This window comes from Alligator sinensis, unplaced genomic scaffold (assembly GCF_000455745.1).
Source record: "Alligator sinensis unplaced genomic scaffold, ASM45574v1 scaffold264_1, whole genome shotgun sequence".
Taxonomy (NCBI): Eukaryota; Metazoa; Chordata; order Crocodylia; family Alligatoridae; genus Alligator; species Alligator sinensis.
The window spans coordinates 2,263,950-2,289,774 of record NW_005841831.1 but is presented as its reverse complement, the minus strand read 5'-3'; the positions used below and the strand labels follow the sequence as shown (position 1 = coordinate 2,289,774).

The 25,825-nt window shown below is 47.5% G+C and overlaps 1 protein-coding gene across 1 annotated transcript in view; it reads right to left on the bottom strand.

Moving 5' to 3' along the window:
- The window catches only part of LOC102371857, a 49,267-nt gene extending 23,821 nt beyond the window's left edge, over positions 1-25,446 (bottom strand). The window contains exons 1-11 of the mRNA XM_006014832.2: positions 25,404-25,446; positions 17,467-17,680; positions 15,386-15,862; positions 13,055-13,093; positions 12,824-12,946; positions 11,415-12,040; positions 9,838-9,976; positions 8,455-9,297; positions 7,073-7,251; positions 3,741-3,888; positions 1,406-1,476 (exon numbers count right to left, since the gene is read on the bottom strand). Coding sequence (XP_006014894.1) covers positions 1,406-1,476; positions 3,741-3,888; positions 7,073-7,251; positions 8,455-9,297; positions 9,838-9,976; positions 11,415-12,040; positions 12,824-12,946; positions 13,055-13,093; positions 15,386-15,862; positions 17,467-17,521 — 2,700 coding nt within the window. The 5' untranslated portion in view covers positions 17,522-17,680; positions 25,404-25,446. The remainder of the gene's footprint in view (positions 1-1,405; positions 1,477-3,740; positions 3,889-7,072; positions 7,252-8,454; positions 9,298-9,837; positions 9,977-11,414; positions 12,041-12,823; positions 12,947-13,054; positions 13,094-15,385; positions 15,863-17,466; positions 17,681-25,403) is intronic.
- Positions 25,447-25,825: the final 379 nt, after the last annotated feature.

The following is a 25,825-nucleotide window of genomic DNA, read 5'->3' as shown; positions in this document are numbered from 1 at the left end:
AGCATCCAGGATTGCCGAGGTGCTGATCTCAGCTCTGCTCCACACCTATTGCACAGCATTAGATAAATTACTTTACCTTCTTGTGTCTCACTTATCCCATTGGTAAAATGGGGATAACACTGGTGACAGGATGGAACTACAGTAAATTATAGGCACGCCATGAGGAGCCTGTAATTAGTGTTCATAAGTCCCTTTGAAAATGGAAAATACTGTAGGCCCAATTCTTCTGCATGTTATACTGAATCTAAGGACAACGGACAAAGGACTTACAGCCCTGTTAAACACAGGGTAACATAATGCAGAATCAGGCCTAGATAAGGGTGAAGCATTACCATATTTACCGGAGTACAAGATGACCCTGAATTTGATGACCCCCCTTAATAATTAGATTATATACAAAGATAATTTATAAGTTTATAATTTTCCATGTATAGAATCTCATTATTGGAGGATCATCTTATATTCATCCTCCTGACCATTGCAGGCAATGCGGAGAGAGGTGACAAAGGAGGTAGTAATGGAGCAAGCAGTGGGGGGACAGACAGTGGGGGAGGCAGTAGACAACACGAGGGGACAGCAATAGGGCAGCAGTAGGGGAGACAGTCAGCTTGCCCCCTTGTACCCATTCCTACCCCCACTTACCCCTTACTGTGCTTGCCCTGTACAGCCGCAGGCCCCATTCTCCCTTCCTCCATCCCCCTCTCTTCCCCCCTCCATGTTACTTCTGCCCCCAGCAGCCTCAGGTCCCTGCCCTCACTTCCTCTCATATCCCTCCCCCCACCAAAGTCTCTCCCTACGGCCTGCCCCTCCACTCCCCCTTGCCTTTGCTCTGGTGCTGGCAGGTTCCATCCCTGCTGCAGCCTGGGGGCAATGAGCATAGCTCCAGCCCAGTCCCACAGCAGCAGCATGGAGCTCACACCACTGCTATAGGGCTGAACTGGAGCTGTGCTCTGTGCTCCATGCTTCAGACTGCAGCGAGGATGAAGCCTGCTGGCATGGAGCAGAAGTAAGGGAGAGTATGGCAGGGGGGAAGAGGGGGCGGGGGGAGAAGTGGCACAAGGGAGATACAGGGGCAACAGGGACTTGAGGTTGCAAGGTAGGAGTGATGAGGAATACAGGGGGGGGGGGCAGCAGGCAGCACCTGCAGCTCCAGGTCCAACCCAGGATTGGGGCCAGAGCTGCAGCAGTTGCCTGGCCCCTGCTGGCTTGTATAGGTTCTAAGAGGAGGGGCTTTTCCCTCATGTTAAAGGGGGGGGACCTCATCTTTTAATCGAATCAATACGGTATTAATTAATATAAAGTATTAACAACATTCAGTTCTTAAACCTCATGCAACATGTTACTGCTTCAAGGGAAGCTATTTACAAACTGGGGAGATTCATTATCAAACACCTTTGGTAATTACCCTTTTAATATCCTCAGCACAGATGGGAGAGAATCCACTCTTTACCTCATGCAGCCTATTCAGATCTGGCCCTGGAAAGGGAAGAGAAAAGTTTGATTTTGTACAGTCTATCCTGCCTCTGGGGCCAGTTAGGACCTTGGGAAGATGCATGGAACTCCCAGTGATGTCCTCTCAGGTCAGGCAGGAAGATCCAGGACAATGCATGACACATCACACGTGAATGAAGACAGTTCCCCGAGTAAAATCTGGGTAGAAACCTTGAGCTTTGACTCTAAGGCATCATATTAAGGTCAAGATACTAACTACAGATGGGATTCACCTATACACTCTGGCTGCACTTATACACTTATGCTGCTCCAACAATTACGGCAGTTTTGTCATCGCTCTGCAAGCAGCCAACAAGTAAGCGAGCTCATGAATCTGCTCCCCCCGCATCTGAAGAGCTAGTGTCATGGCTCCCTCTGGGCTTCTGCGAAAATATATTCTGAAGCTGTAGAATCTGGCAGGGACCAACCAGCTGAAGAAGAGCCAGAACCACAGGTAGCAGATATTAATGACATTGCTTAATGCACCCTAGGAAGATACTCAGAACCCAAAGGGACAAGGAAGGTGAAAAAAATATTTCCACAGACTAGAACAGTACGGCTGTGCAAAGCTTCGGGCCCTGATTCGATTCAGCAGAGATTCGACCTGATTCGGTGACCAAATCTCTGAATCTAAATCAAATCAGAGGAGCCTTTAATCCCTCCGAATTGAATCTGAACCCTCCGAATTGGTTGAGAGAGATTTGGAAAGATTTGGAGATTCGGACATAGAGACAGCTTTAAATGTTTTTTCTACATACCTCTAGGTAGCAGGGGCTCGTGAATGCTGCGATGCTGGGACACATGGAGTGTCCCACAGAAGCGCAGGGGGCTCCCCAGCACAGTTGGCAGCAGACCCAGAAGTGGACCAGAAGCACCCCCGGCTCGGTGACTGGTGCCTCCTATGTATGTCGGGGGGGGGCACCCAGGGTCCCCCTGCAGCCCATTGCCAAGCTGGGGAGGCACGGGTGGGGAGGCACACTCCCCCGCAGACTTGGAAGTGGACCAATAGTTCTTCCGGTCCACTTCTGGGTTCTTTGCCAAGCACATGGAGGGCCCCTCGCGCTCCTGTGGGATGCTCCATCTGCCTCAGCATCGCAGCATTCACGAGCCATGCCTGCTACCTCGAGGCATGTAGAAAAAACATTTAAAGCTGTTTCTATGTCCAAATCACTGATTCGCTGAATCAGCATCGAATCTTCAGATTCAGATTTGGCCAAATCGAATCAGGGACAGTGATCCAAATCAACAAATCAAATCACTGTCCCTGATTCAGGCCAAATCTGAGTTGAATAGGACCTGCTTTGCACACCTCTATAGAACAATGCTAGGAATCTGATAACTGTTTACTAGTCTGTGTAAAAGGGATCATCTCAGTCGAGTTCCTACAGGCAAATATCTGCCTCAGGTTCACATCCTTTCTAACTGTTGCTGCAGCGGTGCCTACCCACCCACCTGCCTGGTGCACCACGCCACTTTCCCTCCCTACCAGACTGTGCCCCATGCCCCTGCGATTCCAGGACTCTCATTTTAATTTTCACCAACTGTCCAGGACCAACCTTTGAAACCCATCTCAGCCAAACCAAGATGTATGGTCACCCTACTTCTAGGACCCGATGGAGCACATTGGTGGCATGGTATATGTGGGGAAAAATGAGCCAGCCCCTGCCTATGGCAGTTTTTGCCAGATGATTAATTAAGGGACCCATCCCTCTGGCACATTTGATCAGCAAACAGACCACTAATATTTTAAAGAAATTAAATGGAAACATTACTAAAATATCAGTTTGATCATTAATCATCATCTTCAAGACATTCTATAGACACTAACTAACTAGCTCCTGTCCTCATCTCACCACACTGTTCAAAACATGATTAATGTAGTAGTACTACACTTGATGTCTGAATGACCTGCTTTACTGTGTCTTGTGAAGAACCTGAGCAGGGCATACAGAACATTACTGGTATTGGTAGTGGATCACTTGTACAGTGGTGCTTCTCAAATTTCACTCTTGTCTGGTCTCAGGGGGAAAGGACAAGTATTTTCAGATCAGTATCTACACTTACACAATAAGCTCTTTGGGGCAGGGACCATCTTTTTGTGCTGTGCGCAGCACCTAGCACAAAAGGCTTCTAGTTACGTGACTGAGACTCCTGGGTGCTACCACAATACAGATTTCCTAAAAATGTATTAAACCCCCTTGCAGTTGTACCTTGGCACATAGGTTAACTAATGAAGCTGTTCTACATACCCAAGGAGCTCTTGTAGTTTTCCAGATGCTCTAACAATACGTCCATGGACATGCGCTCTATGTCAAGATGAAGCAAGTTAGCTGCTATTACTTCCCATAGCTTCAGTGGTATGGAATCTGGTCTTTGAGCTTGGTGTCCTTTGCAGATCTAAGGGAAACATGAACAAAAGGAACGTGCCATTTATTATTGCAATGAAACCTGATTTTACACAATAAAAAAACCCTCAGAACAATGCAGATCATTTATAACAAAGTTATGAGATTTAAAAATAGGTCAGAAAGCTGATCTGGCAGGAATTAAGGAAAGAAGGGTAAACTATAGTATAATGTAACCATAGGCTAAGTTCTGGTCTTAGTTAAGTTGGCATAAAACCGAAATAAAAATTGCCATCAGATTTAGTAGTGCAGAACTGGAACGCCCCTAAATTTCTCCTGCATGGGGAATGCGATAGGATACTCTGCATCTCGCTAGTTACCCAAAACCATTGTGCAGCATTACTAGGTATTGTTAAACAGCTGATATGATTGATGCCAAGGTGAGATTTTCATTGACAACTTCACAGAATATTTCTTAGTGAACTGACCTATTATTATAACCTATTGCTTGTACTTTAACTCTCCTAACATTCTAAACAATCTCCTCATATTGTTGTTTTGGCATTTCCAGTAAAACAGTGGTTATAAACCAGGGGTACACATACCCCTAGGGGTACTTAAAACGGTCATAGGGGGCATGCAGAACACTGCATGTGTGCGCGCATCCGCAGCACAGCATGTGGGCAGCCAGGACGCAGCTCAGCCAAGTGGAGAACAGCTGGGTCCAGTGGGTAAGTTTGTTGTGGGGGAAGGACTGCCCAGTAGGGGCAGGGTGCAGGACTGAGCCACGCAGAGGGATGGCTCCCACCACTACATGCACCCTGGGAGAACATAGGGGGCATGTGCCCCCAGATCTGCACTTGGGATGAGGTGGGCTGGGGTCATGGCTGGGCCGTGCTGCACTCAGGGTGCATGGTGGCAGTGCTGAGAGAGGGGTTGGAGGGGTTACTGCAAGTTTTGGGGTGGCTGCAGTCCCACCCCCCCATAGCCCTCTTCCCAGTGTCACCACCGCCTGCCTCCTGAGCACAGCCCAGCCCAGCCCCACCCTCTCGGCACCGAAAAGAGCCCGGCACAGCCTTGGCCCCAGCCCGCCCATGACCTGCACACAGACCTGGGGGCACATGCCCCCCATGTGCCCAGAAGGGGTACACTAGTTAAAAAAGGTTGAAAACCACTGCAGTAGAATATTGATGTGATGCTATGTAACACCGACATATCCAGTATTACTCCCTGCCCAAGGTATTGCTGATACTCAAATAATTGTCCTATTTTTCTACCCAGTAATATGGATTGTGCCAGTGGTGCTGCAGATTGAGAATTTCAATTACTGTTTATTCTTCTGCAAGTGCTGCAAAAAACTTCCTATATTTACTTAAATATGCATAAAGTCAATGTATCCCTTCTCATATTGCAAAGGTGGGTAATTATTTGAGCCCAGAGGCCACATAGGGAGTTTTGATGAGTTGTTAGAGGTGGAGTCAGCACCCCCTCCACCCCACACCAATTCATCAAAACCCCCTATGTGGGATGGGACTGCAGGCAGGCAGGAAGCAGTATTTGGAAGGAGGACAGGTGGCCAAAGATGGGATCACGAGGTGGGGTCACAGGGCAGTGACAGTGCAGGGCCAGGGCCTGGGGCAGAGCCATGATCCGCTGGTCATGTGCCCCTGCAACAGGTATAGATTCTGCAGGCAGAGGTCCGCAGTGAGTGGATTGTGGCTCTGCCCTACCCCTGGCCCCAGCCCTGTGCTGTAAACCCCACCCCCCACCCCTGAGATCCTGGCTGGAGGCAGCTTCCTGCTCAGCCGCATGCTCTGCTTGCATGACCTCAGCTTGTCGCCATGGGGACCTCTGGATCATGGGGTGGGGATCAGCATGGAGCCAGGGCTAGGGCCAGGGCAGAGCTGCAGGTCTGTGGGCAGGGGTGTGAGGGGTCGGGGCTTGGGTCAGAGATGCAATCTGTGATCTACTCCCTGCATGCCCCTGCCCTGTGCAGGGATGTGGGAGTTGTGGTGTGTGTTGGATTGTGGGGGTCATGTGTACATGTGTTGGGGGGTGCCCCCTGGGCACTAGGTCCCAGGAGCTAGTCAGGGTGAAGAGAGGAAGGAGGGGGCAGGGGGCATATGCAGCAGAGCTCACACAGGTGGTGCAGTACCCCACAGCATTCTGCATGGGGCCAACAAGCCCTGTCCACTCTGGACCAGGTCAGTCTGCACCCACTAGCCCAGCCCCAGCTAGCACACACAGCTTACTGGTGAGGCTGTTCGCAGTGCAACTCCAACCACCCAGGTGCTGTTCAGCTTTCCTCGCTTCCAGCAGTGTATCCTCCCTCCTGCTCTTGCCCCTGCTGCACCACTGGGGTGGGGGGAAAGCTTCAGTTGGGCAGCTCCTGGCCCAGCATGTGGGGCTGTGGCTCCAGCTACTGGCTGTCTTGCACCCACTTAGCTGTCCTCAGGTGGCTGCTCATTGCACCAGGTAGACTGAGTGGGTGGAAGACAACTGGGAGCTGGAGCCAGAGCCCCGCAAGCTGGGGCAGGCGTCACCCAGCTGAAGCTAACTCCTCAGCCAGAGCAGCACAACAGGGACAGAAGCAGGAGGAGGAGCCACTGCTGGAGGCAAGGGGAGCTGAGCAGCACCCAGATGGTTGCAGCCACACTGGGAGCAGCTCTGCCAGTAAGCTGTGCGCGCTGACCAGAACTAGGGTAGGTGGGCGCAGGCAGAAACACAGCACTGGCTGGCCTGGGCAGGGCTAAGCCTCATGCAGAGCACCGTGGGGGCAGCCACGGGCTGAATCCAATCAATTGGTGGGCAAGCCCACAGTCCAGATCCAACCCACAGGCCATATTTTGCCCACCCCTGTCATACTGGTAACTTGCTCTACTTTCTTGAGGCATTTATGCCCTACTAGAATATTGCCAGTCTTAGAGCTCCTCCAAATTCTAGGCCCATGTTTTGACATAGTGCCTCCAGGCCATATATTTGGGCAGCTAAGTACAGAGGTGCCTTGGCAAACTGTACTTCCAAATGCTCTTCCACAGTGAGATTTGGATAGTCTATCAAGGTGCCTATATTAGAAGATTAAGCTCAATTCAGATTTAAGCTATTCAGATCTTTCCAGGCTGTCTTCTCTCCAGGCTGTCAGAATTCCCATAAAGCTCAACTTTGGCATTAAGAACTTTCCCTTGGTTGGATGGAAGATATGCTATGTGTTCTGCTCCCTCTCTCAAGACATTTACCTCATCTATGAATTTGGAAACAGGCAGGTGGCTGAGCTCAAAGTAGGTTTGTGCCCCATAAAGGAGAACTGAATAAAACGTAGCAGCTACCATCCATGTATCAGAGAAGGTGGAGAAGACGTGACGTGTCAAGGACTCAGGAGCACTGAAATACACAGACAGAGGTTCTTCGCTATCTCCTGTGTCAAGAGATAGAAACAAATTAAGAACAAAGCCAATGGGTAAATCCTCTTTCTTACAGTTTTGCCCAGTTAACTATTGTGAGCTTTGCCCACTTCACTCAGCACCAGTCAGAACTTCATCCTGCTCAATACAGAGACTAGGGAATGGACCTGTATAAACCCAAAGTAGGAAGTAAGGAGCAGTCCAGGACACTGCCCTGTTACACAGACACAAGTTGCTGTGACCTAGTAGTGAGAAGGCAGCCAAAGAGAGTAGAATATGACTAAGTTAGCTGTGCTCCTTTATTATAATGCATAAAAGAGTGAAAGATCAAAAGTCTTAGCCCAAGGTATAAAACAATGGAAGTGTGATGTTATGCTTCCAAAGTCAAAGTCTAGGACTGTAAACAAGTAGCTTGAATTTCAAAAGTGGAGTCACAGGGGGCTGCAATTTGGGCTTAGCACTTTTGAAAATCAAGTTACTTTAAGGGTCTAACTTTAAGTTTTGCTTTCTAAAATCACAGCCTCAATAAAATCAGGTATAAGAGTTTGAAAAACATATGAAAGGATTCATTTTTTTTCTGAGCTATACAGAAGGTCCAAATTCCACTTGGTTCAAGTTATGAGACATATTGTGGGTTGGTTCTGTATAGTGCATATCATACACTGATGAAACACATGCCCATGTCACCTGATATACTTGTACACATTACTTTCCTCAGTATGTTTGTCCCAGTTTGTCCATAACAACTAGACTGATGCTGTTTACAATTTGGATTATCATATATTTTTGATTAATCACATATCAAACCCTGAACTGTAAAGATAAATCTGCACACAATGAAGTCTCAGATTGCCAACACAACTACTACAGTTTTGTAACCTCTGGGACTGATTATTTTGGCTGAACTCATTTCCTTTTATAGAACTCTTGGTTCACATTAGCTACAGCAGTTTCTATTGTTGTTTAGTATTATGTGCCAGTTAACCACACCTGTTGGCCAGTTACAGAGTGAAAAAAACAGCAAACATGCCTGATAACAGCTTGAAACTGAAACCAGCAACAAGAAAGTAAAAAAGTTTTAAAATCAAATAATTCAATTATTTTATCCATCACAACTAGTCAACAGTAGAGTTAAGAGCATAACCCATGTCTCCTAGACTCCTGACCCTGTGCTCAGTCAACTAAACTATAGGCACACCAGCCATAACTAATCATACCTGTGAGCTGCCAGGGCTTAAAGGTTTCATATGGACAATCATCTCTGTAATCTCCGTCTTCTTCCTCAGGAGTCATCTTCACACTGAAGAAATTTGACAGCTTTGTCTGGATTTGAAGAGATCCACCTTCACCTCCCTTTTCCGTGAACACAACGAAACTGGCTGGAGTTATGTCACAAAGTAGGACCCTTCTCTGGTGGCAAGACCAGACAGCTGTGGCAATGTCTTTCAATATTCCTACCATACTGGACAGTGTGAGCCCATTCCTCTCCTCCTGCAGGAAAGTCAAAAGAGGTTTCCCGTCTTCCAACATATAAAATGGAGGCACACTGCAGGAACTGAACTTTTTCAGGCTGGCAATGGAATTGCTGACTTGACACAGCTTCACTATTCTGATCACCTCTTGAAATCTTTCATTGCCACTCTCAGTAGAGTTAGTCTGCAGGATGTCATTCAGAGTCTGCTGTTTAGCCATGCAGATCAGTACATTTCCAGTAGATACAGTTCCTTGGGCTATCATGCAACTGGAATGGGCTTGCAGTTGTCCCCTGATGATTAGATCTGGGAAGATAACCTTCAGATATTCTTGGACAGCTGGTTCCATGAGTTTGGGACTGGCTGGGATCAGGTTGTTTCCCAGCTCTGTAATGTTGACATAGGTACCACCTTCACTGAAAAGCAGAGGTGCAATGCAATTTCTAACCTCACTTAATGGATGATAAATCAGTTTTTGGAAGCAATGATTTAGGATTGTCATCATCCAACATTTCTTTCCTTTGGTGTCAGCACTCACACACCATTCCCACAGGCTTATGAGACATTTCAGACATTCCGTTACTGATCCTAGGATAGAACAGCGAGATGTCAGTAGTGCCTCATCCCTAAGTAACTCATATTACTACAGAAACTTCCAGAACATTTGCAGACATTACTTAAGTACACACTGGAATGGACACAACAGCTATGTTCAAAAGAGCACAGCAATGTTACCTGGCAGTTTGAGACAGGAGGAGAAAATATAGTATATCCCATTGAAAATGCAAGGATATTTTAAACAGACAGAATGTTAGCTACCCATTTATGCCATTGATTTGATCATCAGAACACATGCATTCTTGCAAAAAGGGCCAGGGCAGCTTTAATGGTCATAAGTGACAAGAGGCTGCATTTTATGTCTCTTCCTAAAGGCCACATTTCCATGAATATGGCATCTTAGCACTGTGCTGCAGTACTAACACAATACTAAGACAGAACACAACCCCAAGTATGCAACTGGCTTTCAAAAGATAGATTAGAAAATTCAGCAATCTATGAGAAAAGCCACTTGTTTGAGCCAGACAGAAAGAAAGAAAAGAAGGATAAAGACAATTGCATGTATTGTACCTGGAGTATGGCTCTCTTGGATATGTTCAGTAACACGTTCAACTATTTCCAGGGAAATCTCCCAGTGCTTTTTCCCCATCTTTGTGCAGACATTAAAGAGGAACAAATGGCCAATCTCAAGAAGCTTTTCTTCAAAAACCTGGAAAATGTTGAAAAGAAATATAGGATGTTTCTACACGTTATTTACATGCACCTAAACTTAATGCACATTTGCCTAATGCTCATTAAGGCAATTCAGGTGAATGTCTACATGTATACATGCTAAGGCACATTAATGCAGTGTGTGGACCGACTTGGGACTAAAGTTAGTCCCAAGTCAGTCAACCTACACAGTGTTAATGCGCCTTAACACGTTTACACATGCATTAAGGAACTTTAGCTATTTGTGCATAAATTTGATACCTGCTTTTGTAGGTATCAAATTTAGGCATGAATAGCCTAAAATTGCCATTTTTAATGTGCATTAAGGATGTCCATGTGTAGACCCATGCCTTTAATGTGCCTTAAAAATGGCTAACGGACCTTAAACCAGCATGTGTAGATGCACCCATATATATGAACACTTCCCCGGGGGGGTGTTGGGTTGCTTTTAGCCACCAAGTGACACTAGTTGCACATTATTTTAAACAGGTGCATGAACATCTTACTCTCCAAGTCATAGCCACCTCCAAGGGTGTATCTGATGGGGTGCAGTTGTATAGTCATACTCCCCTTTAGCTGTGTGCCATATGCGCAGTGAGTTCTGAGCTCATTGGCATGTCAGCACAGCTGCTACCAGAGCTTGGCATGTGCCATAAGCTCAGTTCACCAGCTGGTCAGCATGGGGTCTGGCTAGGATTCCCTGCCTTCACACAGCTCTGGAGCCCAGGGGTTGAGTGCCACTGCTGTTTGTCCTTCCCCTCCCTTCCTCCATCCATGGGGTTGCCAACTCTCTTTGAATCTATTCTGGGAGGTTTCCAGAACATCAATGTACCCATGATGCACAACACATACATGCCTGCATGCTTGCATCTATTAGTTATGGATTACAGGGTGTATAATTTACATCAGGAAGACAAATGCACATTACTATTACATTTTAAAAACCCACTGGACTACTGTATAAATCAGATTCAATATTTACTATTTATTTTAATGAATGTTCTAGGCTTCCCCTGGGGGCATCATAGGAATGAAAAAGCTCTTTGTTGCAAAACCACAAGTAAGTCCTAAAAATAATATGAAACAGGGGTTGGAATCTGGCCGCCTTTGAAATGGGTAAAAAGAGGAAACGACACAGGATATTTTCACAGAGTTCTTAGATTTCATAGACGTTAGGGCTGGAAGGGTCCTCGCGAGATCATCAGGTCCAGCCCCCTGCCCAAGAGGCAGGAAGTGACATGTCTGAGGTTTCATTGCAATGCAGCCTGCAGTCCTAATACCCCAACCCCTTTGTGATCCAGACACATTTCTTCCCTTGGCTCTAGTACTTGCCAGTCCCAAGATCACAGGATCAAACCAAGGGCGATGGAACCTCTGTAACAAGCCAGTGGTTATGAACAGAACACACACTGGACTGTGATCACTTTGTTACTCACCTTCTCAGTGATAACCAGGATGAAAATGTGTCTTACTACCCAGGGGATCCTCTGCAGCTGTTTCTGGATGCAATTGAACTGCAGAACTCTCTCATTTGTGAAAGACACTCTCTGCTCCAGTATCCGCAGGAAGTGTTTCAGGTGCTTCACATACATCGCCATGAAATTTGGCCAGGCTTTGGGTTTCTTAGCCGCAGTGCAGATTGCAGTATTGATTTTCTTGTAGGCATTACGGCAGAGATGCTCATAATTTCTCTCCTTTGAGGGGATGTTTTGTTTTGTAAAAGTCAGAGCCCGCAGCTTAGCCCTCAGCCTCACATTGTACACCATGGAGACGTTAATGAAAATCAGAGCCAGGGTCCAACAGTAGAGCTTCTCCAGCTGAAGGCAAGGCTCCAGGTGAGAGCCGAGTCTGTTGTTTTGGAGAAGCATTCCTACTGTCTGCTCAAAGTCCTCCAAGTCTGCCATCCCAGAGAAAGTCAAAATGTTTTTCCTCATGGTCCTGATCAGTGCTTGGCAGACATGTGCTCTGACCCCTTCTCTAGCATCTTCACAGTAGTTTAGCAAACAACCCACTTGATCACGAAATGGCAAACAGGTCACATCTTTCAAGATGTCTTTGATTTCTGAAGGAGAGAGGGGGCTGATATCAGCTGGGCTTGAAACAGGACCCATGGGAGTGAAAAGGTCTAGGTATCAACATTCTGGGGATGATTGTATTCATAATGGCATCAGAATGTGCAGAGAGGTGGAGAAATTACATAGCTATCACTTTGTAAACACAAGCTACATTTCCTTTTTCCCCATCTCTTCACTGGTGATTTCTGTTTCTTTCTTCTCACCTCTTGCTTTCACCCATCATTCCCTCTCCTCACCCTGTGACATTTCTCCATCCTCCAATTCCCATCCCTTTCCTCATTCTCCCTGATATTTCCATTCTCATCCATTCCCCTCTTGGTCTCTGCTCCTTCCTTCCTTCTACAGGGGGCAACCATCCCATTCAACTCCGCATCTCCCTACCTGCACAGTCATGATCCTACTTGTTGTCAGGCTACACCTGCCAACAAAACTTTCTGTCAGTATGTACTCAGTGCAGGGGCCACACTCAATATTTTAAAGGACAGAATTGATCATTTATTAAAACAGAACCTGATTAAAGTTCCAGTGAAGCCTGTCATTGACCTCCAGAGGACCTGCATCAAAGTCCACAGTGCTGCTACAGGTACCTGCCTGATAAATCATGCTTCTGGACCACCTCATATAACTAATATTCTCCATGGAGACGCATCTATTTTAGAAGACAAGGAGCTGACATAGCTGCATGAACAAGAAAGAGTCCTCTTAATGGAATTTAAGAGCTGTCAGATACTACAATAACCAGTCTCTCCCTGTCCTGCTGAAAGTATTACCTCTGTGTGAGTGCGCCTTGTATCTCTGTGGCCAGGATAAGTAACTCTTCTGGTAACTGGTGCCCTGGCATTTCCCTGATGGCCTGAAGGATATCCTTGATCTAGCTGACCTTTCAAAAGGGGCTGTAAAGGAGACACATGCAAAGACACATTATTTGATATGAGAAATGTGCCTCTGCAATCCCAGAGATGCTTTGTAAGAAGCCCAAACAGCACATTGAAAAAACTTACATTCTCTGCCTATAAAAAGGGACGAGGATGAAGTAGACTCTGAAAAGAGAAGGCAAGAGCTAAATAAATGTTATAGAATTCTTCACCATGTAATTCAAAACAGAAATACTGAAAGGAAGACTTCATGGGCCCATATGCAGTTTACTATAGACTGGAATGTGTTTAGTATCAGTCTGTTCCTGCTCCCTCCAGTCTTGCACCAGCCCCCTGCAGCAGCCAGGGGGGAGCTTTAAGCTCCTGCTGGGTGCTAGCTCAGAGGATGCCAGGAGCTGGGAAATCGCTCCCTGCCACCAGGAGCTGCCTGCTGCAGGGTAGGCTCCAGGGCCCAGGCAGGGACATAGGCAATAGAAGTTGGGGCTAACGGGGCTTAGCCCCGCCAAATGCGGGACAGCAGCAGGGCAGCCCGGCCAAGGGCTTCTGGCAGCTGCAGCAGGGTTGGGAAGGGAGTGAGGCTGGGGCTGGGGCTAGGGGAGGGGTAAGCGCTGCACAGCTGGACATGGAACTGAGCCACAAGGAGCTCATCCAGGGGGAACGACTCCTGCTGCTACATCCCAGAGGCAGGCTGCCACTTTGGGCTGGGACTGGGGCCAGGTCTGTGCTAGGCTCTTCCTGGGGATGACTGAGCGGGGCAGGGCAGGTGCAGGGATCCTGGGGGCTCCGTCCCCTCCGTCCTGGCGGCACAGCTGAGGCTGGCCCCACTCCGGCCCCTGGCTCCAGGCCCCTCCAGGCAGTGTGGAGCCATGTCCAGTGTGGGGAGGCATCCGGGGACAATGCAGTGCTGGGGGCAGTGGATTCATTGGTACAGTGGGCACCGGTGCCAGGCAATGACCCCGGGTGCAGGGGAAGGGACAGATACAGTGGGCCCCAGCCCTGATCCCCTCCTCCCTTCCCCTATGGCCCTTTCCCCTCCCCCCACCACTGCCTCCTCCGACTTTCCTTCCTGCATGCTTAGCGTCCCCCAAAAAAAGTTTCTCCCTCCACCTATGGGCAGGGACAATGTCCCCCATCCCCATCAGCACCGAGCTCCTAGCCCCCATTCCCTGGGGGCAGGGAGCCTGGAAAGAGAGTGGCAGGGGAGGTGCAGGTCCCAGCCCCCTGCCCGAATCTGCTGGTGGGGCAGCTGGCAGTGGGCCCACAGCTGGACGGGGATTCCCCACCCAGCACGAGGCTCACTGCTACTTGCCCCACCAATAGATTGGAGGAGGGGGCTGGAACCTGCCCCTCTACCGCAGCTCTTTCCAAGTCCCATACCTCGATCGCCTGATGGGGCACAAAGCTAGGAAAAGTCTGTGGGGCTGGGACCTGCCCCTGACCAGGAACAGTCTCCCCAGGCCCAGCCCCCACTCCATGATGGTGATTGTAGAGTGGGGGCTGAGACTTCCCTGTTGTCGAGGCAGACGGACATTGTCCCCACTTGTGCCGTGGTGGTAGAGCCCACCCAAGCAGCAGGCAGCTTCCTGCTGCCCAGGTGCTCAGGAGCACGTTTGCTCCCAACTGGCTTTCTATACATGCTGTAGTGCACAGTAATTACTCAGGAGTTAATTTGCTACTTGCATTTGCAGGTAATAAATTAACTGCTGAGCAGAGGAAATTACTGTGTTTTAAGGGTCAGCACATGTAAATGGTGACACTTACTTCACAGTAATCAGCTCTACTGTGCAGTAAAGCATCTTGTGTAGACACTCCCATAAAGAACTTGCTTTAGACCTGAAAGCTTTTCTTTAGCCTCTACATCTGTGTCCCAGAGAAAGAAACTATTTTAGATCATGTTTAGAGGTTCTTCACATTTTAGCAGTATTCAGTTTCTCTCTCAGAGGTTTCAGCTATTGGACAGATCCTCAGCTAACGTAAGCTTCCATAGTTCCACTGGACTACCTGAAAACTAAAGTTCCAAACTTTGCCAAGGACAGAATTAAAAAAGCCTAATAGGACTATTTCTGTAAATTTCTTGAAAGTTTCTGAAACATTTTCTCAGTAGAGGAAGTGAAAGAGTGAAACAGACCAGTAGGTCACAATCCAGTACCCGCATTGAGGTAACTGTGTTACAAAAGCCAATATCCCCAATGGTCCTAACCAACATCCTGAGTACAAGACTCAAAAGAAGCACAGATCGACATGGAAAATGTTCAGCCTTCTTGCTTCCAGATTTGGGCACAGCATACCTGAAGTATGAGGGAGGTTTGCACTGGCACTGCCCAGGCTGTGCATAGCTTTAGTACCTGAATAATGTCAATCTCCAGGGCTGTTACTGTTGCATCTCTCTCCAGTACAAACTGTAGTTTACATAAAATGAATCTAATCAGTCAAACATTTCAAGGTCTTTGTCCTTACCTGTGTCCCCTTCCCCCAGAGCTCTCTCTTTTCTTCTGCTCACTGGGATTTGTGTCCTATGATGTTCAATGGTTTTTATTATTTTGGGTAAAAGCTGGGGGTCATTTATGTCTATTGAGTAACAACATTGCAAGAGAACAGGTTCAGTCTGAGTAGCATCAAACAAAAGCAGCACAATTCTCTTCAACATTGCTGGTGTTATAAGCATATCTTGAAGTTTTAAGAAATCATGGTCTTTATAGATTGGTATAAGAGTTACTGGGATAATCTTCATGGGTTTGCTTATGGCCTGTATGATCATTTCTCCTCCAGTGAAATTCCTGTAACCATGGTAGCAGAGAAAGCCATTCTTCTCCAGAACTGTCACAATCTTTTCATCAATGAAATTGTCTACATCAATTTGCTTCTTATTTTGTGGTGGAGCTGCTGAAGGGATGTAGAGGTCATAGCAGTAGAGTTTATGAAAAATGATGTCACCTAAAATGATACAAAGTTAATGGACAAAATGTTCCACTTCACTGGGGATGTTCTTTTCTAAAGGAACTATTTCCAGCAGGCACCCAATTCAAAAGAAACAGGTGTGGCAATGAATATCCCAAGATCAGGATAGAAACAGCACTGGTTCTGCTTAGTGGAGACATATCTGGCAAGAGCCAAAAGATTAAACAATACTTGAACAGGACTGAAATCTTGAATTCTTAATAAAAAGAAAATAAAAGTAGAATAGAAAGAAAATAAACACGTATCAAAAATAACATTATGGGTGAATTCCATTAATATGTTAATTTTCCCTATTATTGCTTTTCTCCTTCACGCTGTTCTGTTTCAATGCATTATAAAGCTATTTTCAGGTTTAGTAGGAATGACAGTTAAACTTTTGTAAAATTAAGCTTTTCCTTTGTTCCCAAACTTCAGTCATCTCTAGAGTGCAAGAGTTACAATCCAACTGGAGCAAAATGTGATGGAATGGAAAGAGGAAGCTTTGATATTTTGCTTTATGAAGTTGCTTAACCAGGCTGGTTTTAAACACCACTGCAGTTACTAGGGAGATTCCACTGACTTCACCAAGCTTTGAACTATACCCAAAATGTATGAAATGATGCATTCTCTAGCAAAGCTGTCTGCTGGCATCTGCTGAAATGGAACCCAGTGCTAAGTTCAAGGTCTGAGGGATCTCCAACTTTGCACACCCATGGATCTACATTAAGGGTAACATTTTCAAAAGCCAAGAGGCCCGTCTTCACTATGGCAGAACATAGCAAGGAGTACTACCATGAAAACATGCTGCACCTACTCACTCCTACTTTGTGGGCGTGTCCACACGTGGGCCCCACTGCACGGTTGGTACTGCGAACAAGTACTAAAGGATTGCGCAGTACCTGCTGATACTGCGCAGTCCTGGCAGCTCATGCATCATTTCCAACCCTACCGCGCAGTAGCAGCGAGCCCAGTAACTCATCATTACAGCACAGCAGAGGAGGCATCACAGTTAGTGCCTGCTGATGCTATATCACAGTAATGATGAACTATGGTGCTGTAGCTTGTTGCTATGGTGACGTAGCATCTTGTGTAGATGTTTTCTGTATGTGTTGCATGCTAAAAAGCATACCATACAACTAGCTGCTATTACAGCAAGGCTGGGAACATCCCTGGCACACCTTAAAAAATGTCCACAGGACAATTGGCACATGCAGAATGGGAGAAAGGAGGCAGAGCATTATTTATGGTAGTGTTCCTTGAGTACTGTCCAACACAGGATAGACAAACCCTACATTCCACTGAGCTTCAGCTCCTAAGGCATTTCAAAAATAAGTCCTTTGGAAAACTTTGCTGTCAGACTTTGAGACTCAAATTTCTCATTCTCTGCTCTGAAGTTCTGTACTGATTTCCTCCTATCTGGAGAGGTACCCCTACCAGAACCAAACCCTGGCCCCCATCTCCATTTGAGCTGTACAGTGTCCACTGGACTGAGAAGGGTGGGGAAAAAAGCAACAAGTCCTAAAGATTATGTCAGGAGTGTGACCTCTTGTTGGCCACATTTTAGCAGCACCATGGTATGAGTAGGCTGGAAGAGACCTTACCATATTTCCTTTCTCCACACTCAGTACAGGCCTCCAGCTCATTGAGGTCGTCCATCCTTCCCAAGCTGTCTTCAGGGTTTCAGCGCGTGTGTATGTGACTACAGCAAAAACTTGCCTCCCATCTACCACATTTACTCTTACACTGCTCTTCAGTAACATTCAGCAGTGGATTCACATTAGAATGAACCTGGGGTTTAGGGGTCAGTGGCCCAAGCTAGAGATGGGTTCAAAGAAAAAAAAAGAAAACAAGTCAAAGGAAGGGGTGATACAGGAAATTCAGGCCTAAGTGTGGACTTTGACTATGTAGACTTCAGACTCAACTGGAAGAAATCTCATTTATCTTGATGGTCACATGAGATTCCTATCAACTATTATTTTTCCCTTGGTTCCATTTCATGAGGCTGGGGTGGGGGGAAAACAGGGGGATGGGGTGGGAGGGGCAGGGTAGAGAAAATCCTGGGACACCAGCTCAGGTGACTGGGTTTTGCTGAAGCCAGGTTGCTGGAGAACTAGACTCAGGATCCTGGAAGCAATGGAAATGCACAAACTCTCCATGTGAACTGTGCTTGTCTCCTGCAGACTCCCCTGGAGCCACTCTGCTCTGGGGCTATGAAGGGGCTCAGTCTGTGAGAATGGGAGAAAATCGCCACCAGAGTGATTCTGGAAACACTTTGCTAGCACATTCCCAGATGTTTTCCCTGCCATGCTCTGCAGGAGTTTCTTTGTACAGGAAAGGATATTGAGTCATTATTCTTATTTACATTGAAAATGCACATTTCTTTCATTTATTAGGTAGCAAAGTGTCTCACAACAGTATCTGACAGGTTATGGCAAGGCATGTCTGCTCTGACCTCAGGTACTTCACTGCCCTGGTTTCCCTTTTTCTCCTGGCTAGTCAAGCTTTACACTGAAGGTGTTTTCACCATAACCCTCCCCTTCTGGGAGCCTCAGCATAACATAAACCTCCCTGGTGCATGGACCTCAACATTGTCCTGGTATATGCTTCCCTCCCACCAAGCTCATTTTCTCCAGCCTACCCCGATTTTCCCCACGCACTGCAGCCTCTGGCTCTCCAAACCCTCTACATGAGAAATAAGGCAAATCTCCACCCCAAATTCACCATACAGCACAAGCATCTTGGGTCTTTGAGTCTCTCATCTGAACTCTGGATGCCTTTATATCACATACCAGGTCTAGTTACATGCTCCCACCTCTGGCTTCTTTACTACTCATTCCATCCAGGAAGAGCACGCAACAACTGCAGATGCTTCCTCAGCCTGACGAAGGGTATTTATATCCAAAAGCTTGCAAAAAAAGAATTTTTCCAACTGTTTGAATTGGTCTAATAAAAGATATCAGATTTACCCAAAGAAGCTTGTCTGCCTATGTTCTTGACCAACACTGCTACAACCTATACCCCTATATGCTCCCACCATGTAGCCCTAGACTGAAAAGAAGGCTGAATTTAAGTAAAGAAATAATATTGAGGATACAAAATTCAGGGGAGAGTTTTGGATGCTCCACAGACATCCAGTGTGGGAAAGAAGCCTATACCACTTCAAGTTCTGGCTAATGGAACTGCACCACTTCCAGCTACTGCTGGTCAATTGGGAACTAATTAGCTCTAGTGCAGCACTGCATGAAAGCAGATATCATTTTTAGCAAGTGCGCTCAACAGTGGGCCTGGATGTACTTCTGGTCCACTTCTGCCGAGCACATGGGGGGGAGGGGGCCCCTGCACTCCTGTGGGATGCTCCATGCACCCCAGCATTGCAGCATTCACACGCCATGCCTGGTACCTTGAGGTATATAGAAAAAAAATAAATCTAAAGCTGTGTCTATGGCTGAATCGCTGATTCTCTGAATCAGCATTGAATCTTCAGATTCCAATTCAGATGAATCGGGACAGTGATCTGAATCAACGAATCGAATCACTGACCCCCATTCAGGCCAAATCCAAATCGAATACAGCCCATTTCGTACACTCCTAATATGTATGTGTGTACATATCATACATACATACAGACACACACACATATTTATATAAAATCAGCTGTGGGAGATATTAGACCCATAAAAAATTACAAAGAATATATGAGAGTATACATTAAATAATGACATCAGCTATCCTGAGTTATCTTCCTGTCGGAGAGCATAAAAATATCCATGAGTGCTCGTTATTATGTCAAATACTACAACTGTTCTGCCTTTGTCAACTTTGTTTCTTTGCTTCAAAATGTAGGTAATTGAAGCAGCAAATAGTACTAATAACTGTCTCTCAGCTTTCTATTTTTGAGCATCAGTAGCAGATAAAGTTATACAAAGAAAGAGGAGAGATTGCTAATCAATAGAACTGCTAAGTATTGAAAGGAGAAGTGATTACAGTGTGGCCTCCCATGCAGTAGGTCTAGACTGTCTGCTTGATCGTGCTCATATTTAGATGCCACTGGTTATTTTTCTGAGGCATACAAAAGCTAAAAACAAACAAAACAGCACAAAATAATTTGTCTAAATCCATGTCTAGTAACAAAGCCACTCCACCATTAGTCAGCTTAGGAAGTAAAGGTAGTTCTGTTTGCTTTCCTCTTGACAAATTGTAAAAGCAGCTACAAAATTAGAAGAAGCCTGGATTTCAAGGAAAGGAAGCAAAAGCCCAGTTCATTCTTCCGAGATCAGATGGGAGGGGGAAGGAGGAAAGATCTGGGGAAGTGTGGGCTGAATTCAACTCTATCGTAACTCTAGGAGGATTAAGGGAGCTTGATCAGAAGTGACCAGAGAATTTTCTTTAGGACTGCCCTCCAAGCCAGCGAAGACACATGAACACCCAAAAGCTGCAGAAATAGACACATGTACCAGTACTTACTCAGTAGGGAATATGAGCCTCACCTTGCCTCATCCAGACTTCTGATTCTTCTTGGGCTAACACAGACGTTGTAAGTAGACTTACTGAAATTTCCCTCTGTGTTTCACTGACCTTTATTTCCCCCTTCATTTCCTTCTTCCAAGTGCAATACTGAAGTCCTTTACTTAGCATTATATGATGATTGTATCACCGAAGGGTGGTGGCGATTGCTCGGGGGATTCATAATGAAACTTCCGTGTACACACTTTTATTGGGGGAAAGGTTTTGCTTTGATCCTGAGTTTATCCACATGTTTTCGGTTTCAGTCTATTCACTGATGACAAAGGGTAGGTCTATGAACCTTGTACTCCACTTACCAGAATCTGCTATTACTCTGCTGCTTCCTTAAAAGGTCAAGGAAATCATTGTGAGCCAGGTTCACTACTGGTAGAGCTACAATGACTTCAGTTGGAGTTATAAGAATGAACGGATTTGACCTGTTAAGTATCAGTATCATTGACTTCCTTATATAGCTGTTTCCTATTTATGACTTGGAAATCTAGTAATCAAATCAGTGCTAGGCCTGAAATGTTGAATTTTGATCCTGACCTAGACTTTAAACATCCCAAATTATGGAGTATCGTGGTGCATGATTTTGGGTTTTCTTTCTTTAGAGACCCCAACTTGAACCTGGGTTCAAATTTATAAACACACGAAATCCAGAGCTTAGAAACAGGCAGTCTGCTCAAACTCAGCTCTGTAAGAATGCATAGTAAGTCTCTGAACTGTACTTCTTCTGTAATCTTTCTTCCATAAACTGGAGGAATTCAGTCATTAGCTGTCATTATAATCACATGGATTAAAAATTCACTTACTCAGTGATACAGGAGTTTGTGTACACTTTCTTCTAGTTTAGGATCTATTCACTGACTGTGGACAATGCTGGGTACTTTGAAAGGTGTTAAATTCCAACAACACATATATGCTAATGCAGTGATACTTAACCAGGGTGTCATGAAAACCTTTTATAGGTGTCACGTGGTATTGTGCAATACAGGCAGTAAGTGTGCCAACACCTACACAATTCACAAGATAAACACAGAGATTTAAAATAGAAATCCAAAATGTCAAAAGCATTCTGACCTGCTGTGGTCTGAGTCCTTTGCAACAGAAGACTTGCCCTATTATTTTTCCATAGTCAAGAAACAGGTGAAAGCTAAGAGCTGGCACTTTCCAAGGGGTACCTTGAATCTAAAGCAGGTGAGAACCACTGCAAAAATGGGATGTACTAGGCTATGGGAATGAGACTGTTTCTTGACCCCAGATGATGATCATCTCCTGTCCTGACGCTTGAAGATCAACAGGCCATAGAACTGGGGATGGACTTCAGCCTCAGAATGTGTTACTGTCTGGATTTACAATCAGTTCCCCAAAGCTTAGGCAAGTTTTTCTCTGGAGATTTTATTCAGTCTCCTTTCCCACTTGCGTCTATTCTTACTATTCTGACTCTTTTACCTCCATTATATCCTTTTGCACCAATTTCTCCAAGTTAATTAAACATTGCATTAAAAAGAAGAAAAAAGGATTTTGGCCTATTCAAAACATACCAAGCTAAATTCTGCTCTTATGGCATGAAGAGACATCATGGTTGTTACAAGTCAGATTGCCCAGCATTTCACCCAGATCAAAAAAGTCACAGCCCTGTTGTGTACAGCCATCACCCTTCCCAACATCACTATTGCATTGCTGCTTTTCTGCCAGTAGGCAAGCCAGTGAAAATACACTTCCCAACATACTTTGCTGTTGTCTAATGTCTGAAGGTTCCTGGGGATTCCCCAGAATGGTGAAAAGCAACCATTGGATAGTCAAGTAGGAGTGATCAGAAGCAAGATTCCCTCTAAGGTGCGCGCATGTGTGGCCACACACGAGTAAAAGTTTGGCCGCGCACAAACTTTTTCAGGCCGCACATCTATCGGGAATGGAGCTGGGCTGCAGCGTGGGACACTTAGTAAAGGTAAGCTCCTCCTCCAAGCAGAAGTGGGGGCTGGCATGGGCTCCACCAGCTCAGGGGAACTGCTCCGCTCTCCCCGCATTGCCTAGGGGAGTGAGGACGCACATGGAGTCAGGGCCAGGGAGTGTAGCACTTCCCAGGGCCGGCGGAACCTGCAGAGCAATTCCCCAGAGCCGGAGGAGCCTCACTCAGGGCAGGCAGTGGCTCCTCCCTGAGGTGAGGCAAAGCAGGGATGGAGGCTGGGGCAGGGTAGCGCAAGCTCCGCTGGCCCTGGGGAACTGCTCGGCGAGCTCCACTCCCCGGCCCTGATACCACGTGCCTCCTCACTCTCTGAGGTGATGCTGGGGAGTGGAGCAGCTTCCTGGAGCCTGCACCAGGCTCTAGCCCTCCAGCCCCCACCCCCCCGCCAGACTCCAGCCCCTGCCCACCAGGCTCCAGCCCCTCAGCCTCCAGCCCCCAAGGCCCTGCTGCCCGCTCCACGTAAAGAGTAAGGGGCTTACCTTTGGTAAGTGTCCCACGCCACACCAAAAGGGGGAGGTGAGACCGAAGTGGCGCACTCACAGACCAAAGTGGCGTGCTCATGGACCACCACTCCTTAGAGGGAACATTGATAAGGAGTAAGTGCCCATCAGTTCTACTATTATCATTACTTGCTGTTGCAACCACTGCTGCTACCACTGAGTCTGCAGAATGGACCCACACATGATCCTGGCCCTGCAAGGTGGCTTGGTGGCCTGCAGGCCACGGTCACCCAGCCCCGAGAGCTTGCGGTTCCAACTATGCAGCAAAAGAAGGAGCAGCAGTTTTGGTTGTCTGCTAAATGACCGAGGATGGCCTTGTTGGACTGCACAGGAGGTGTGACCTTGGCTGTGTCCAGCTCTCCCTCTGTGCCAACACCAACCCCCAGAACTGGTGCTGGCTGTAGTGCAATATAATGTGTCTGGACCACTGTGGGAGGGTCTTCAGACCATAGAGTGGCATTTTTGATCAGTGGCTAAAGATCATTGAATAAAGGTTTCCCAATAACTCCAGATTCATCTGGATGCTGTTGGGTCCATGGACCCCTGTCAGTCTGGCTTTTATTCTAGATATAGTATAGAGACTGGTTTTATAGCCTTGGCCAGCAGTCTTCAGATGGAGATTTAGAGGGGAAATAACACCCTATGGATCTTACTAGATCTTTCAGTGGCCTTTAATACAGTTGACCACAAGAGGCACGTCCACACATGCAAGCATGTGCGCTTGCAACAGCTCAAATAGAAGTGGTGCAAATTTGAGCTGGGGCTTTTTTGCTTCAGTGCACATGCTCAGACATGCACTTTGTTGTGGGGCAAATTGTGCCACTTGGGGCAAAATAACCCTGCCTGGCTCCTCCCAGATCTTCAGCCAGGGGGAGCTAGAGCCCAAGGCCAGCACGTGTACTGTCCCCAGCAGTATAAAAAGCTACCCTGGCAAGTAGCTCAAGGCTACTAGCTCTCAGAAGCTTCTGGGGCCCAGCCAATTGGCACGTGGGGACACTACCGCTTGTGCCAGCTGGACTGCTGAAGCAGCCCTGAGATTTCCCTGCACCCTCTACCCACTACAGCAGTCTGACAGTGCGGGCTGCTGCCTGGCTGTGACCTGCTGCACACCTGCCAGACCTGGATGGGGACTGCACAGCCAGTAGAAACATGGCCATAAGAAACATCTGCAGTCACAGCCCACTGGCAGCTGGCCCAGAGGGGCAGAGGTGGCCTCTGTGCAGCACTACTGCCATGTGTACCGCTGCCCGGCCATCTGGGCAGCTATCATCCGGAAGATGTTCCAGGTGTGGTGGCCTGCTTTGAACTGTCAAAGCATGTCCTCCTGACCCCATTTGTCCAGGAGGTCAGCCACAGCCATATGGGTCTAAGGTGCCAGCTCTGAGCAGGCAGGGTTCTGCCACTGGCCTCCCTAGCAAGAATTCTGGTGTTCCCTATTGGAAAACTGAAAAATCCCTGATAAAAAAAATCCCAAAGTCAATCTGTAAAATGCCCCCAAATCCATGTTCCTCCACAAGTAAAACAAAAGAACACTATAAAGACAGAGAGCAAGAAAGAGAGAGAGTGATCAGTTGGACAATGTTTTATTGATATATCTTACAGTGTTAAAGCAAGTCTCTTATCTTAATAAGGAAAGTGAACTCTAAACACATTCCATGAATTCACGAATGCGTGTTTTGCTGCACTCCCACAGGGTGATGGCCCCCACACAAGGGGTTGGTTTGGCCCTCTCACAAGGGGTACGGCCCCCCCCAACAGGGGGTTCAAACCCCACACAAGGGGTACAGGCTCCCAACAGGGGCCAAATGGCCCCCACAGGGGCCACCACCCCCCTTGCAAGGCCCACATACCCCACCCCCCCAATTGCTGCCCCACCTGGCCCCATCCCCCCACCAGTTGCTGCAGCCCCCTGTAACAGGGGGCCTATTTAACCATGGCCCACCCACCTGTTTCTGGGCTAACCGCCTGCCTTCTCACCACAGCCCAAGCCTTGCTGATGGCATCTAGGTGTCATCATAATCACCAGCTGCCACTCTGGGCCCCAGAATCCTCCTAATTGAACCCCACCTGGATTCCTCTACTCAGGCAGTCTCACCCACCTTCATACTAGGCAGCATAGCTCCCTGAACTGCTTCCCCTTCTGGGTGCAGTGTCCCCGCCCAGGACCTTTGGCTCACTAGCCCTGGCCCACCTCCAGGCCAGCCAGAACTCCAGGCACGCAGCTCTTTGGCATTCCTTGTGGTGGGCCCCCGGCCCTTTGACCCTTCTGATCCTGGCCCCAGCATTGACCAGTCAGGGGAAGTTCAGACAGGCCTCAGTCTATGGCCTCTCTCTCTCTCCAGGCATCCACCCTCCAAACAAGGAGTAACCCACCCAGTTGTGGGGGCTACAGGTTAAGGTGTCCCAACCCACCTTTCACCAGGGTGGTAACTGGCCTGGTATTTCCTAGGGGCTCCCACACCACTGAGAGCCCCACCAGGCCACCCACTCCTGGCAGGGTGCAGTTTTAGGTCATACCCAGGACCAGGAGCCTCCTTACCATCCTCCACAGCTCCTCCCTTACCTCCAGATGACACCAGCAGCCCTCCAACCAGGCAGTGTTGTTACCTAACCCCCAGGCAGCAGAACTGCTCTGTTTATATGGGCAGCCCCTGATTCAAAATGGCTGCCCTCATCGGGCACCTGCCAGCTGCCAGCTTCAGGCCCTTAAAGTGGCAGGCACAAACAAGGTCCCGCCCCCCCCCCCTCAAAGTGCCGGCCCCCAGCGGCCCCCTGCCGGCTGCCAGCTTCAGGCCCTTAAAGTGGCAGGCACAAACAGTGTCCTGCCACACCCCTCCCAATGGCTGCCCCACCCCCTCACTCTCCCGGAACCCCCAATGACTGCCCCACCCATCCTCACCCCTGCAACTTGCACCCCCAGGCCTCCATGGCTACCCCCACAACCCCAGGCACCATCACTTAAAAAAAAACCAGAAAAAAAAAAAG